Source organism: Hippopotamus amphibius, chromosome 11 (assembly GCF_030028045.1).
Source record: "Hippopotamus amphibius kiboko isolate mHipAmp2 chromosome 11, mHipAmp2.hap2, whole genome shotgun sequence".
NCBI lineage: Eukaryota > Metazoa > Chordata > Mammalia > Artiodactyla > Hippopotamidae > Hippopotamus > Hippopotamus amphibius.
The window spans coordinates 52,662,560-52,677,273 of record NC_080196.1 but is presented as its reverse complement, the minus strand read 5'-3'; the positions used below and the strand labels follow the sequence as shown (position 1 = coordinate 52,677,273).

At 42.4% G+C, this 14,714-nt stretch overlaps 1 protein-coding gene across 6 annotated transcripts in view; it reads right to left on the bottom strand.

Annotated features, from left to right (window-relative positions):
* Positions 1–13,456, bottom strand: part of SLC4A7 (solute carrier family 4 member 7) — a 115,494-nt gene extending 102,038 nt beyond the window's left edge. For all 6 annotated transcript variants that reach the window (XR_009047923.1, XM_057698268.1, XM_057698264.1 and 3 more), the window contains exon 1: positions 13,366–13,456. Coding sequence is in view for 5 of the 6 variants with exons in the window: in XM_057698268.1 (XP_057554251.1) it covers positions 13,366–13,413 (48 nt within the window). In the remaining variant the exon portion in view is untranslated. The remainder of the gene's footprint in view (positions 1–13,365) is intronic.
* Positions 13,457–14,714: the final 1,258 nt, after the last annotated feature.

Genomic DNA, 14,714 nt, shown 5'->3' with positions numbered 1-14,714 from the left:
TCCCAGGATGGCCGTCTCTGGTAAGGCCAGGTGGCCACAGCTCCCCCATCAGCCACACAATCCTGAGGGTAAACAACTGAACCAACATACTTACAGCCAGTCTGTGCCCAGACCACCATCCCACGTTTCACCCTCAATACACCAATCCATAAATCACATGAGATACTTGTCGATGCTTTATGTAAATCAGGTTTGAGATAGATGACTGTGCCCATCTGTAGACTAATGTAAGTGTTCTGAGCACATCTCAGGGAGGCAGGGCTAAGCTCTGCTGTCTGGTAGGTTAAATGCCTTAAACGCATTTTCACCTTAGGATATTTCGACATAGAACTTACGATGGGTTTTATCGATGGGTTTATGGAAACATAAACCCATTGTAAGTCGAGGAAGATCTGTGGACAACTGGACAAGGACAGGCTCATCAGGGTTTTAACTCCATGGCTACTTTGAAAAGTGAAGGACAAGGTGAAGAGGAGCAAGTTAAAGCTGTATTTCACAACCCACACAGTGAGTAAAACATTCTCTCTAAAGAACCTAGACCTGCACTCTGTAAACCATAGGTCAAGTTTATTTACTTCAGACAACAAACTAAGGTAAAAGCTGTGACACTACAGTAATTCAAGTCATTTAAACAGTAATTGGCCCCCACCCACAGTCCCAACCAAAGTTAGTCTACCAATGCCCATTTATTAAGGTATACAGACCATTCTCTTGAGGCTGCTTGGAAAATGTTATCATTATGGCTTTCTACAAAAACCTTCTCAATGAACATTGATTTACTCCTCCATCAGATACCTTTCTCTGCCTATTTTAGATGCAGGAAGATTAAGCAATCCCCAATGATCTGAAATTCACTGCCATGAAACTGTCAACTCAAACTGCCCTTAATTATTTGAAGTTCACAGCCATAACTGAAGCGGCACTGGCACTGCAAGTATAAAACAATCCCTCACGGCTAATCCACTCAATATTCAGCACTTAACCTTTAAACCTATTTACCGCTAAATCAATGCAATTAGCAGATTACAGTAAAATAAGTTAGCATATAAAAACTGAGCTGGGGCTTCCTAGGTGGCGCAGTGGTTAAGAATCCGCCTGCCAATGCAGGGGACACGGGTTCGATCCCTGCTCCAGCAAGATCCCACATGCCGTGGAGCAACTAAGCCCGTGCGCCACAACTATTGTGCCTGTGCTTTAGAGCCCGTGAGCCACAACTACTGAGCCCATGCACCGCAACTACTGAAGCCCACACACCTAGGACCCGTGCTCCACAACAAGAGAAGCCACCACAATGAGGAGCCTCTGCACCACAAAGAGTAGCTCCCGCTCGCCGCAACTAGAGAAAGCCCATGTGCAGCAACAAAGACCCAATACAGCCAACAAATAAATAAATAAATAAAATACATACATTTAAAAACAAACAAAAAAAACTGAGTTGATACAATTATGTTAAACATGTAATTGGTAATTTTCAACTGTGATCTGAAATGATGAAATTTAATCTAAAAATCCTTTCCCTCACCCCCTTTTACCATCTTATCACCCACCTCTCATCACACCTCCAATGTGAATTCTAATTTGCAGGAGCTCATACCTTGCTGTGGGATCATTATGTTAAATACTATGTTTTGATTTCTAATCAATAAAATTACTTTTATTTATTTATATCTTACCTCTATCAAAACTGTCTTTAAAAAAGATTTGAAGTAGCTTGAAAATGTAGGTAAGAAAACATCAATCTCAGAAAAGTACAGTTAGCTTAATAAAGTCCATATTTATATCCTTAAAATAAACTGCATTACTTTAAAACTACCACGAGAAATCCATATTCATAAAACAGAATGGAAACTTGACTCTTTTAACTCAATTAAAATTCAATGTTACATAGTTAATCTGAAAATTCCTAAATATCTCTAAGTTGTTTATCCAATGATCGAATAAACATATAATCACATATATAAAACGAGCATGTACATACATTTACATGTATATGTGTGTATGTATATGCAACACAAAATTCAGAACATTCACTTTGTCCAATAAAATACATTTTTGTTATTTCAGATTACAGAAAAAATAACATAATTAAATTTAAGAAGAAACTATGAACTCTTTATAAAGTATAATTTCTTATCATGCCTCAGTGGAATAACTAGGAACTATCTTTTACCTACTCTGCCAAGCAGTGTGTGAAACTCTTTTGCATTGTTATATCCGGCAGACTGAATTCTGAAATCCTAACAATAACAAGAAAATACAGTAAAATCTCAAGACAGAATTAAGCTATCTAGCAACCCCAGCAATCTACAAGCGAAGAATCAGAATACCATCCGTCTTAGGTGATAAAATCTATGCCAGAGCAACATAACAGAAAACCGTTCCCCCACCCCATTTAATAGCTACGAGATTTCAACTGTTATCCATAACAAATCTATAGTAGATAAGTAATTCAACGACAAAAGAAAATATTTAAAACAAGATAAGATTAAAAATACCCACAAGCCTAAAGCTGGTTAATGATCAGTAATCTATTTTTAAAAGGAGAGACATATATCACATTTTAAATGTTTTATCAAATGGATAAAATTATTTAAAGAAAAATAACTATATTATGCTTTAAGCTTCTAAACATCTTGTCAAAATATAATTATATTCTTTTACATTTGAGGCTTAAGGCAATAAACCATCATCTAACCTGTGAGATAAGAGAAAAAACACATATTGGTCTCTGTCCCCGGTTCCTGGCACAGAACTCCTAAAACCCTTGTAATTTCCTAAGTGATAAGAGCACTAGGAACATCTTTTGTTTTAATATTTGGTCTTTCACCGCAATTCCTGACACAGGGCTCCTAAATCCCCTGGAATTTCCTTGGTGAAGCAGTGTCTTTCGTTCTAATGAGGTGACTCTGAGTGGGCTCCTAGATGGGGGCGGGTCACCAGAAAGACCCAGCCTCTATGGGAAGCTTGGACCTTTCAGCCCCACCCCCATTCTCCAGAGAGGGGAGGGCACTGGAGACAGATTTAATGACTGTCCTGTCTATATGATGAAGCCTCCATAAAAATCCCACAAGTACAGGGCTCAGAGAGCTTCTGGGTTCCCGAACACGTGGAGGAACTGGAGAGTGGCTTCCCAGAGAGGGTGTGGAGCTCCGCAAGCCTCCCTTACACCTGGCCCTGTGTACCTCTTTCATCTGGATATTCATCTCTATCCTTTCTCACATTCTTTTACAATAAATTGGCAAAAAGGTAAGTAAACTGTTTTCCTGAGTTCAGTGAGCCACTCAAACAAATTAATCAACTCCAAGGAGGGAGTCATGGGAACCTCGATTTACAGCTGATGACTCAGATGCCCAGGGGGCCACCAGCACTTGCAACTGGCATCTGAAGGGGATAGGGGGCAGCCTTGTGAGACTAAGCCCATGGGACCTGACACGATCTCCGGGTGGACAGTGTCAGAACTGAGTGAGATTACAGGACACTCAGCTGCTGTCACAGGACTGCCTGGTGTAGAAACAGCCCGCACACATCTGATGTCAGAACTGCTGTGAGGGTGGTAGTAGTGTGAGCACAGATGAGAAACACAGGAGGAAAACTTGAGTTTTTACTAATACACAGTCCCTCCCCACAGAGCTAATCAGAATCTTTCAATGCAAGGGTTTAAGAATAGTTAAGACTTTTTATTTTACATCTATTTCTTCAATCAGTATACATGTAACTAATTCTTAGAATTTTGTTACATGAGATATTTTATAAGAACACAGGATGATTATTCGTAACAAGTTTCCAAGGTCACATTTAGCATTTTATACAGTATATTCTTTTCTCTAATCATGAAAAAACCCTATAAGTATTATAATATCAATTTTACAGATGAGGAAAATGAGATTCAAAGATGGTAGCTGCCCAAGACCACCTGACAGCAGATTAGGGATAGGCAGCCCAGGTATGTCTGAAACCCAAGCATGTACCTGTTACATGAGGGGCTAAAGTTAAGCTACTTCCAAATTTTACCTTGTTTTGAATAAGAGGTTTTGGGCTTGTGGTTATTTAGTGAATTTCCTATTACTGAATAAAAACAGCTCTATAAAATAAAATGAAAGACCAAATGAAGGCCAATTTTAGTCTGAATGAATGCCTTATTCCAAGTTGGTCAGATCTAAACAGGCTAATAACAGAACCCTATCCTGAGGATACTGCTAATGGCACGTGCAAAAATGGAAAAGGAAGTTCCTCCTGAACATATTATGAGGTCATCTGGGAACAATTAAAGGAAAACAAAAATAAATACAGAATATTAAAGGACTCTGAGTCAATGCACTGGTTAGCTACAGCACCTGTACAAACAGTGAGGCATGGACTGCAAAGTTAGGCAGGCAGAGCCCAGGAAGGAAGAAGGTCCACAAGCCTCAAAACTACAAAATTAAAAGCAGACGAACAAAAAAAATTCTATTATGTAATAATTCTAAAGAATTAACAGAAATAGCACAATTTTAAACCAATATATATAACTGCTGACATCATATCTGGGATTTGAGGTCCCTTTTCTTGCCATTGGCTATAATCACATACTTTGAAAGTCACTGATTTTCATAAAGAAAATATTATAAAAGTATTAATGTATAAGTAAAATACCCACTGTTTTCCAATTAATATAAATGTATTTCAAACTTGTGAAAATATCTTAAGTCATAAAATTTTCATTTTAATGATGTTTAATGCTCTCCTACCTAAAATCCTAGCTCAGGTTAAAAAAAAATGTTAAGTACTCTTACTCTGGGATCAATCTAAACCATTTATTCAAGGAACCAAGGAAAGAAACATTCTATTCTCTTCTACTGGCAGCTATATCAAGCAAAGCAGGAGCCTTTTTTTTTAATGGCAATACCACAAACAAAAGTTATATAATTTATTAATTTAGTGATTAAACAATTACCTAGAAATATACTCAACTTCAAATCTATGAGTTCATGGTACTATCCTAACATTCATTAATTGATCAGATATTCACTGAATACCTTCTATGTTTCAAACCCTAGAACAGACCTAGTTGAGAACTGAGTAACGATCCAGAAAAATGATCCCAACCCTCAGAGAATCTGGAGGCAAAGGGGCAAATTTCATTAAAATACTTAACTCCTATACCATTAGCAACTACATCACAAAGTTATGGTAATAAAGCTTTTAAATATAGAAGAAAACCACAGTTAATTCATTATCTGAGGCAAATAGAGCTTTCAACTATCACACCAGCAAAATCCCTAGTATGCTGACTGTTAAGGTGCTGACAAACAGGGATCTCTCACTACTCCAGACTAATGAGAGACGGAAGATGAGGGGTGAGCAGTGGTCTGGCACCAAAGATGAGTTCAAATCTCAGGTTAGCCTCTTACTAACTGTACAGCCTGGGAAATCTCAGAAACCCTCTCTGCCTGTGAGTTACAGCAATAGTAAGTGATTTAAAGACGCCTAAAAGAACGCACAGCTCAAAGCAGGCTTTCGCTACGTCAGTTACCAGTTCTTCTCCATCTCAGCCACAGCAAGGACAAAACCATAAGCACTAGATAAGTGATTCGCATCACTGTGAGGAAAATGACATCCTTCACCGCCAGCCCTGTGACTGGAGGACGAATGAGCAGAGTCTTCAGTGGGGCTTCACTGTTTCGTCTGAGGTGCTGTAGCCTCAGAAGATCACTGAGGTTTACACTCCAATGGAAATACAGAAATACCTTCAGGAGAGGGGAAAAAGATTCTCTCTCTTTTCCAAATTACTGGCTTCTAAAAACTGGCTAAGTGGAAATCATTTCTTTAGTCTTATGTTTAATCTTTCAAAATGGAGGGCCACATGTTTCGCATGGAATACACAGAACAGGAGGAACCCGCAGTTACAGGGGCGTCTTCGCAGAGCACTGCCACACTGCACAGCCCAGGAGGAGCCAGTCAGCAATGCCGATGCTGCCTCCTGGAGAGATTCAGGAAAGCAAACGTGAATGGGGCCCCCTGCAACTGTGCCACAGTAATCTCAACAAATGTAACTAATTCGGGGAATTTTTTTTAATATATATGATCCTCAATTGAAAGTATAAAAATCATAAAGGAAAATTCTAAGTTTAAAGACACATATATATATATAACCAGGCAGTTACTTCCTTATGCCTAAGGCACTTTCATTTATAACAACATCGCCCTCAGTCTCTTCCCACAGCCTACCTTCCATTGACTCCTCACTAATCTAAATCCCTGGATAGAAAGAAGTAGAAATGGAGAGAAGGATCAGGACATCAGTAACATGCAAACTCAAAATTTCCAAAGGACTCAAGCATTCAATATCATAATTAGGCATGTAATATGTGACTTTGCTGATAGACATGTACTGTTACGTGGTACCTTTAGAACATGAAAAATTAAGCAGTTCATAATATATTAGACTGTATCGACAGAGATACAATTCTCTTTTATTGTAAATAGCAGGATAGATAAGTGACACAAAACAATATAAGAAATCATACTATTTTACTGAATATGTTTGCATGGTTCAATTATCAAAACTATATTGAAAGGTACACAGTAAGCTCCCTACATACAAACGAGTTCTGTTCAGTTCTTTGTAAGTTTTGTTCTTTGTAAGTTCAATTTGTTCATAAGTCCCGCAAAGTCAGCCTAGGTACCCAACTAACACAATCGGCTGTATAGTACTGTAGTGTAATAGGTTTACCATACTTTTCACACAAATAATACATAAAAAACAAACACAAAAAAATTTAAAAAACATTTTTAATCTTACAGTACAGTACCTAGAAAAGTAAAGTAGTACAGTCCAACAGCTGGCATCCAGGGGCTGGCATCGAGTGAACAGGCAAGAAGAGTTGCTAACTGGAGGAGGGAGAGGAGGTAAGAGACGGCAGAGCTGAAGGTCATCAGCAATAGGAGATGGAGGGCAGGCTGCTGTTTCACTCATGCCTGATGTTGATGGCACAGGCTCTGGTTCCTTGCTGGGTTCAATTTTATCTATCCTCTTGAAAAAACAATCTAGTGACATCTGAGTAGTAGCTCTTTTTTTCTCACCAAAGATGACATGTTAGCACTGGACTGCATTCTGAACAGCTGCTGCAACCTTCATGTACGGTTCCATGCTCAGGTCATGTGCCTCAGAAACTAACAGAGCCTCCGCAATAAAGAAGAGCCCCTGCCATTTCCTGCGTCATGAATCTCTTCGGTTCTTCAGTTACTTCTTCCTCTTGTCTCTCTTCGTCTTTCTCTGGGCCTCCAATTCCTGGCACTTCTTAGTAGTACCAGCTACAGCACTGCTGCTTTTATCCTTGCTTCCAGACATCCTGGGCTTGAAATAAAGATACTGTACTCCTGTACTCTATACAGTACTGTAAAGTACACAAAAGTACAACCACTTGTAGAGGATGCACGCATGTGATAATGCACGCCAGACACATGAACTTACATGACTGCACATGCATGACTGAACATGCATGTTTGCATCTTTGAAAGTTCACAACTTGAAGGTTCGTATGTAGACGACTTACTGTACACTGAAGTTTTGTTCCCACTCTTGTCTCAAGTTCTGTTCCCTTATACCCTCAATGGCAATCATTTTTATTAGTTTTTTGATAATCTTTCCAGTGTATTTTTACAAATACTAGTAAGTACAAATATACATTCTTATTACTCCCCTTAGAGAAAAGGCATGAAATGGTATCTTCTGACCCACACCTTGATTTTTTTTATCCTAGAGATCTTGCCACATCGGTACAAAGAGACCTTCCTCATTCCTTTTTCACAGCTGTAGTAACCTACTGTGTGGATATACCATAATTTATTCATCCAGTACCCTATCATATTGCTTCCAAAGCATCTTCTTAAGTGATACATTTTCCAAATTTCTCCTGTTACTGTAACAAAGTGAATTACAAACACCATAGGATTTGCTTTCCTAGACCTATAGTAACACAGCATATTAGTGACCTACTTTTTCTTTTTTTTTGGGGGGGGGGGGGAGGAGCTGTGCTACATGTGGGGTTTTAGTTCCCCAACCAGGGATCGAACCTGGGTCCCCAGCAGTGGAAGCACAGAGCCCTAACCACTGGACACCAGGGAATTCCCAGTGACCTATCGTTCATATTTTGTAAGAACTATTAGAAATTTCTACCTCACATGGCTGCATTCTCTCTCCATCAAAGCTGAATGTCTTTTATTACAGGATTTCTCAGAGCCTTGTAAATCTCCCGAAAGTATAGCATGTGACATTTCTCAAACTTAATTTGGCTACAGAATGGTTCTTTTGCAAAACCTTCTATGCGTATATAGTATTCTGCAAAACGAACTTTAGCAAATACTGGGGTGAATTTAATAATTATTGCCATCTAGTTAAGCAAAATATAAGACTATGAACTTTCAAGGAAGGCACAAAATCAAGCTGAGCTAATTTTTAGATTAGGCCTTAGCTGTTTTTTGAATTATAAACCCCTTCAAGATCTGAATGTAAAGCTATTTGACCCTCTCCTAGAAAATAATGCACACAAACTTAAAATTTTTCAGTTTCTGGGGATTTGTGGACTGCCGAGGCCCTTCCACAGTGCCGAGGCCCTTCCACAGTCCCCATGGGCATATCTATTTTAGGAGCAGTTTTAAATAGGCAGTGTTATATTATCTACGGCACTGTCAATACCCAATGCTAAGACAAAACTCAGAGCACTTTTCACGCAAAGCTAATGAAAAACCAGCAGAAAATTCACCATGAGGTGTTCTTTGGTGCAAAGCGAATTAAACATATTCAAAGGGATCATAGTTAACAATTAATGATATCAGGCAAAGTAAATTCTATTAAATAACTGTGGGAACTACTACAAAGGGTTGTGGTCTGATTTTTACACAGGTGTATCTTACTTTAAATAAATAAATTAGGTTCTTACAGGATTAAGAAAGTTGGCCTTTAATTCACCTTATACAATATGTAATCTTATCTGGGATTTTAAAAACATAATATAGAATTTCCCTGGTGGTGCAGTGGTTGAGAATCCGCCTGCCAGTGCAGGGGACTCGGGTTCGATCCCTGCTCCAGGAAGATCCCACATGCCGTGGAGCAACTAAGCCCGTGCACCACAACTATTGAGCCTGTGCTTTAAAGCCTGTGAGCCACAACTATTAAGCTCATGTGCTGCAACTACTGAAGCCCACACGCCTAGAGTCCGAGCTCCACAACAAGAGAAGCCATGGCAATGAGGAGCCCGCGCACCACAACGAAGAGTAGCCCCCACTCACCGCAACTAAACAAAGCCCTCGCACAGCAAAAAAGACCCAACACAGCCAATAAAATAAATAAATAAATAAATAAATAAATAATTCTATATTAAAAAAAAATTGAGCCAAAAAAAAAAAAAAAACCCAAACTAGAACCTTTCTGCACTGGTATATGAGATCCAGATACAAATGCAAATCTACAGCATAATCTCTTTATCTTCCCAAATCAAGCACTGAGAAAGTGTTCGGCCACTCTCTTCTTACAGCACTCACTGCAAAGCATCCAACCCATGGAAGCAAAGAGTCAGTGCTTCAGGAATCCAGCACTCCTCCAGCCTGCCTGCCCTCTGACCTCAGGAAAACTGTCAGCAGCAGCACTGCCAAACACTATCGTAACACTATGCCAACCACAGACCCCTTCACGGTTAATTATCATTATACAACTGACCCTTGAACAACGCAGGGCCACTTATATGTGGATTTTTTCCGATAAACACACAACAGTTCTACATGACCCACAGGCAGTTTAATCTGTGGATGTGGAACCATGGATACTGAGGATTTTCCACTGAATGGGGGGTCGGCGCCCCTAATCTCTGTGCTTTTTAAGGGTCAAATGCAATTACAAATAATCCTAAAAGTCTTCCCAAGTCGTAAAATTCAATGAGTTTTATTCAACAAAATACATGAAGTTGTCTGCTAACAAAAACAGAGGCAAACTTCATTAAGTTAGAACACTGGAATAGCTACCCACTTTGGACAGGAATCAAAAACTCTCTCGTTCAAAAGGGGACTGAAAAAAGAGGGGGAGGTAGCTAACTGAATCTTACATATATAAGCACTTACCTTTATCACTGGTACATGTTTATTGCAAAATTGGAAATAATGCATGCATAAAAAGTGGTAACTATAGAAGAATCCGTAATCAATAAGAGAAAGCTGTAACATAAATCAAAAGCCACACTGAATAATCTATAATATTAACCCTAAGAATCACCTGTATGCTCCTTGATACAAATGGTCTATTTTGTGAGTTGCAGATACTATCCACTTTAAGATCACATTTACAGCAAAATACAGTAAGAAAGAAAGGGAACAAAAGAGGAAGAAAAACAACCCATTACAGGATGTTGACAAGTATAAGTACCAAGGTTTTCAGCACACCACATACCACTAAAATAACATACCAGGTTCCTCCAACACCAGGTTACTTTGGCTTTCGATTTTAACCTACTCAAGTAACAGGAGTCTAGTGTAACAAAACAGTCCATTTTCATACCTTAAGTTCTCTTAGAAGAAAACCTGTATACTCCCCAGGCTCAATTACCAAATAAAATAATTCTTCAATCCAACTCAACTGTCTTACAGTTTCAGTTGCACTGATGACAGATTTGCTATTTCTCCCTTTACTACATCTCCATGGTTGGTGACCAAGAGATACCAACTATAAAGGCCAAAAGGGAACTAAAATCCTTATGATGTGCCTGAGGTGCATAATATCTCTAGAGCCATCCATACCTAGTTAGAGAGCCCCCCCAAAGAGAATGCATACTTAAAATGCATACCAAAAAACCTTCTACTATCAATCACTACTGAATTTATACCAGGTTGTTAATATCTTTCACTTCTACTAACAACTACTTTTCTTAAAGTATTTCTAACAGGCTCATAAAAATGTTTTAACTGGCACTCACAAGTGGAATTAGCAGGAATGCAAATGCTATCACTGTATTCACTACACATGCCAAAATAAAATAAGGTTACGATTCTGTCTACCTTGTTTGCATTTATCCCCAGTGCCTGCCACCTAGGAGATACTTAATAGATAAATGAATGAATTACATAATTATTAACAGAATTCTGTTGTCATGTACTATTTAAAAGTAGAACGTTTGCTAAAATCTAGGAACCTTCTAAACAGTGCTATTTGTTGTAACGGGATTTACTCTATACCAGAAAATAAGAATGACAGTTCACATCAATTCTCAGGGAGGCTCAGGATGAGTTTTTACAACAAAGCAAACAAAAGTTGCATTTTTTTTCTATAAGATAAATGATTTCCTATCTCAAAATCATAATCAATGAAAATTACAGAATTTTAAGAGAAGACATCTTAGAGCCTAATTTATGAAACAGACGGGCTCCAGTTTCAGAGTAATATAAACTGCCACCAATTTATTCAAAAGCTTTTGCACAATTACATACCTAAGATAGCATTTTAGGAATAATAATTTTATTCTACATTTTTTACTATGCTAAGCAATTGGCTAGGAGTTAAAGAAGTTATGACTAATGAATATCATAATCTTCCACTTCTATGACTTTCATTTACCAGGGGGAAATCAGTGAGGAAAGAGTTAACTTTGTCAACACAAGCAGTTCCTCTCTTTCCAGTTTTCAAGTAATGGTGTTCTCTACTACTTAAACCAACAGTTTTCCTGTTCTCTCATTCTATTTTTACACTGTATGATGGCTTATCATATTTGATTTACATTATTGATTTGCATATGGTTACTGTAGCCAAGTCTTATCTTCCCAAGATTTAGGAGGTATACCCTTCCAAAGTGCTCCCCTGCCATGCCATTAATAACAGTATTTGATAATCCCTTTGTCATCTGTCTCCCTCATTTGAGCAGAGCTGGTTCTGTCTTCGACACTACAGAATGAATTCTAAGTGTTGTCACAGTAAATGAATGAATGATTTGGAAGGCAATGGCATTATCAGACGCTTCCTTTGCTAGCTAAGGAGGCAACATTCGAGAACACATCATAGTTTCTCTCCAGCTTTATGAAAATGCAGAGGCCTTTTACTGCTTTGAATTGAAAGTTTGCAAATTTAAGAATAGCCAAGTGTATCTGATACATGCTATTAGAGAAGGTGCTAAGAAATACATCTAAAACAGTTTATTCAAAGGCCACACAAAGAATTACAGAAGATTCCTTAGAATGGACGAGTTTCCAGGATTCCATTACCATCAGTGTGAGTGATCTTCCCCAAAACCACTGCTGAATGACTTCAATGTCTGGAGACTAACTTTTTCTCCATGTTTCGAGAATTTACAGGTGAACATACTGAAATGATGAGGGCCTTACAGTAACCTCTAAAAGGACGTGGGCGGGGGTGAAATTCTTGAATAAAAATAAGTGAAAAACAATTTTCCTGTTAGTTGTGAAAGACTAGAAATTTTTCACTGCAACCTTCCCTCCTTTGCTGGTCACCAAGTAAGAGCTAGAAGTAGGAAAATGTCTAAGAATCACAACCGTGAGGACCTATGCATCCTACAGAAAGCAGGAAGTCAGTTTCTTGAGGCTGGGCCGCCGTCTGGCATCCCAAAAGCGAATGCCGACCTTTTGAAAGCCCACCCCCATTCCCCTCTCACCCAGAAGCCACCCGGCTTCCGCGGAAAACGGGCTTTTGCTAGGCTGCTGAAAGGAGGGGCGCGCAGGGTCAGAACACCTTCGTCTTTGCTCTGGGCCTGCGGCAGGAGGACGCTCGGGTTCTCGCCAGGAGAGGAGGCGGCGGACCGGGCAGAGTCGGCGGCGAGACGAAGTCTTGGCCGCCAAGGCAGGCTGCTCGTCCACGCGGCCAGAGAAGTCCCGGAACAAAGCGCGCGGCGGGCGGGTAGGGAGACGGGGAGGATGGGGAAGATTCACCCGGCGCTTCCCCACGGCCCGCGGCTTAGCCAGGTGGGGCCGCGCTCCTCCTTGGGGGAGAGGATGGGTTTTCGAGGGTCTGACCTCAAGTCCAGCGCCAAGGCCACCGGAATCAAGACCGTGGCGGGGAGAACGCAGGGAATGAGATGCGAGCGCCGCGGAGAGGAGGCGGCGCCGGCCGGGCTGTTGGGCGGCGGAGCCCGCAGGAGTGCCGGGCCCCCCGGATGCCGAGACCCCGGGGCGCGGCGGCCGCAATGCCCGCGGCGCGCTGCAGGCCTCCCACGCCGGCCTCCTCGGCGCCACGCCGCCCGCCGCCCGCTCCGGTCGGCCACACAAAGGGACTGCCCCGGCGCGCCGGCCGCCGGCGGTGGGGGCCGACCCGGGACCGGCGGCCGGCCCGCTGCGCCCCCGCCTTTGTCCGCCGCGCCCCGCGTCCCCCGCCGCCCGTATGCTGCTCGTTACCCGGGTGAGGAGCGGTCTCATCTGCTCCCCGGCCCCATCCGCCTCCATGGTCGGCCGTCCAGCCCGCAGCGGCCACTCCGCTGCTACTCCGTGCTGTCTGCCCGCCGCAGCGAGCAGGGCGCGCGAAGGGAAACGAACGTGCGCTCGTGCGCGAGGCGCGCGCCAGAAGGGGACGTGTGCGCGGCGGCCGGGAGGCTGCCTCTCGCGGGGGCCAGAGGCCGCAGCGTGAAACGTGGGACGAGCACTAAGCGAGCCGGAGGCTGAGGCGGGTAGGAGGGCGCCGCAGAGCCCCGGGGGCGGGGCCAGGCCGTGACGCGCTTGGCCCCGCCCCCGACGCCACGCCCCCGGCCTGTCGGCCCAGGGGGCCTCGCGGGCGCGCCGGGTGTGCAGAGGCCAGGCCACCCCGCGGAGGGGCGGGCGCGCGTTCCAGCCAGTTGGAGGCTCTCGGGCTTCCACACGCGTCTCCGAGCCACGCCACCTCGCCAGGAGGCCCGTCCCTCTTTGTAAACTCTTAAGTGACCGAAACTAAGCATGTAGCTCGCTTTTCCTAGTCCGAGGCGGGGCGGGGCGCACTGGCGCCTACCTCCTAACCGCCTTTCTCGTGGCAGGAGCGAGGAAGGTCGCTGTCCACGTCAAGGACGCTCACGGGAGCCCCAAAGGAACTAACGGGTCGTCGGGACCGCTGCAAAGTTTCTTTCTCTCAGTCCTGTTGGCTCGAACCCCAACTCGGGCCCAGTGAAAGAGGGAGCGCACCCCTGGCCAGGTGTCCTCCTGTGCGTGCGCCCTGGGTCGGGCACCGCGGCGGCCCCACACTCGAGCCCACCCTCTGGGGCACCCTTCCCCCCCCCATATCTACAGCTCTAACTGCACATGGTGACGTGCCTGCCACACAGGGTCATTGAAGCATCAAGTGAATGTGCGTCAATGTGTCTGACAAGGAGCACGCTCAGTAGAGGAGTCATTGTTCACTGGGTTGTCTTGCGTGTTTAAAAAAGAGAACAGAAAGATTAGCTGGGAAGAGCTAACTCAGTGCTATGAAAAGAAACTTTATATTCCAGCAGTTCTGGAGCGTGTATCCTATCCATGTCAAAATGGATATTCACAAAGCCCTTTGTCAGAAATAGATAAAGTATGCTGGGTGACTCCTTCCTGGTTTGGGTCTTCGTCGCCTTTTTTTCTAAATTTCCCAGAGAGTTACTTCAAGGTGGGCACCCATTATTCACTTACTTGTATAAAGAGCAGATGTGCTACAATTTAAAGAAGCCTACAATTAGACACTTGTACATTAAGGCAAACATGCTGCATCTCTAATCCTCACAACACCACAATATATATTCTGTTATCCCCAT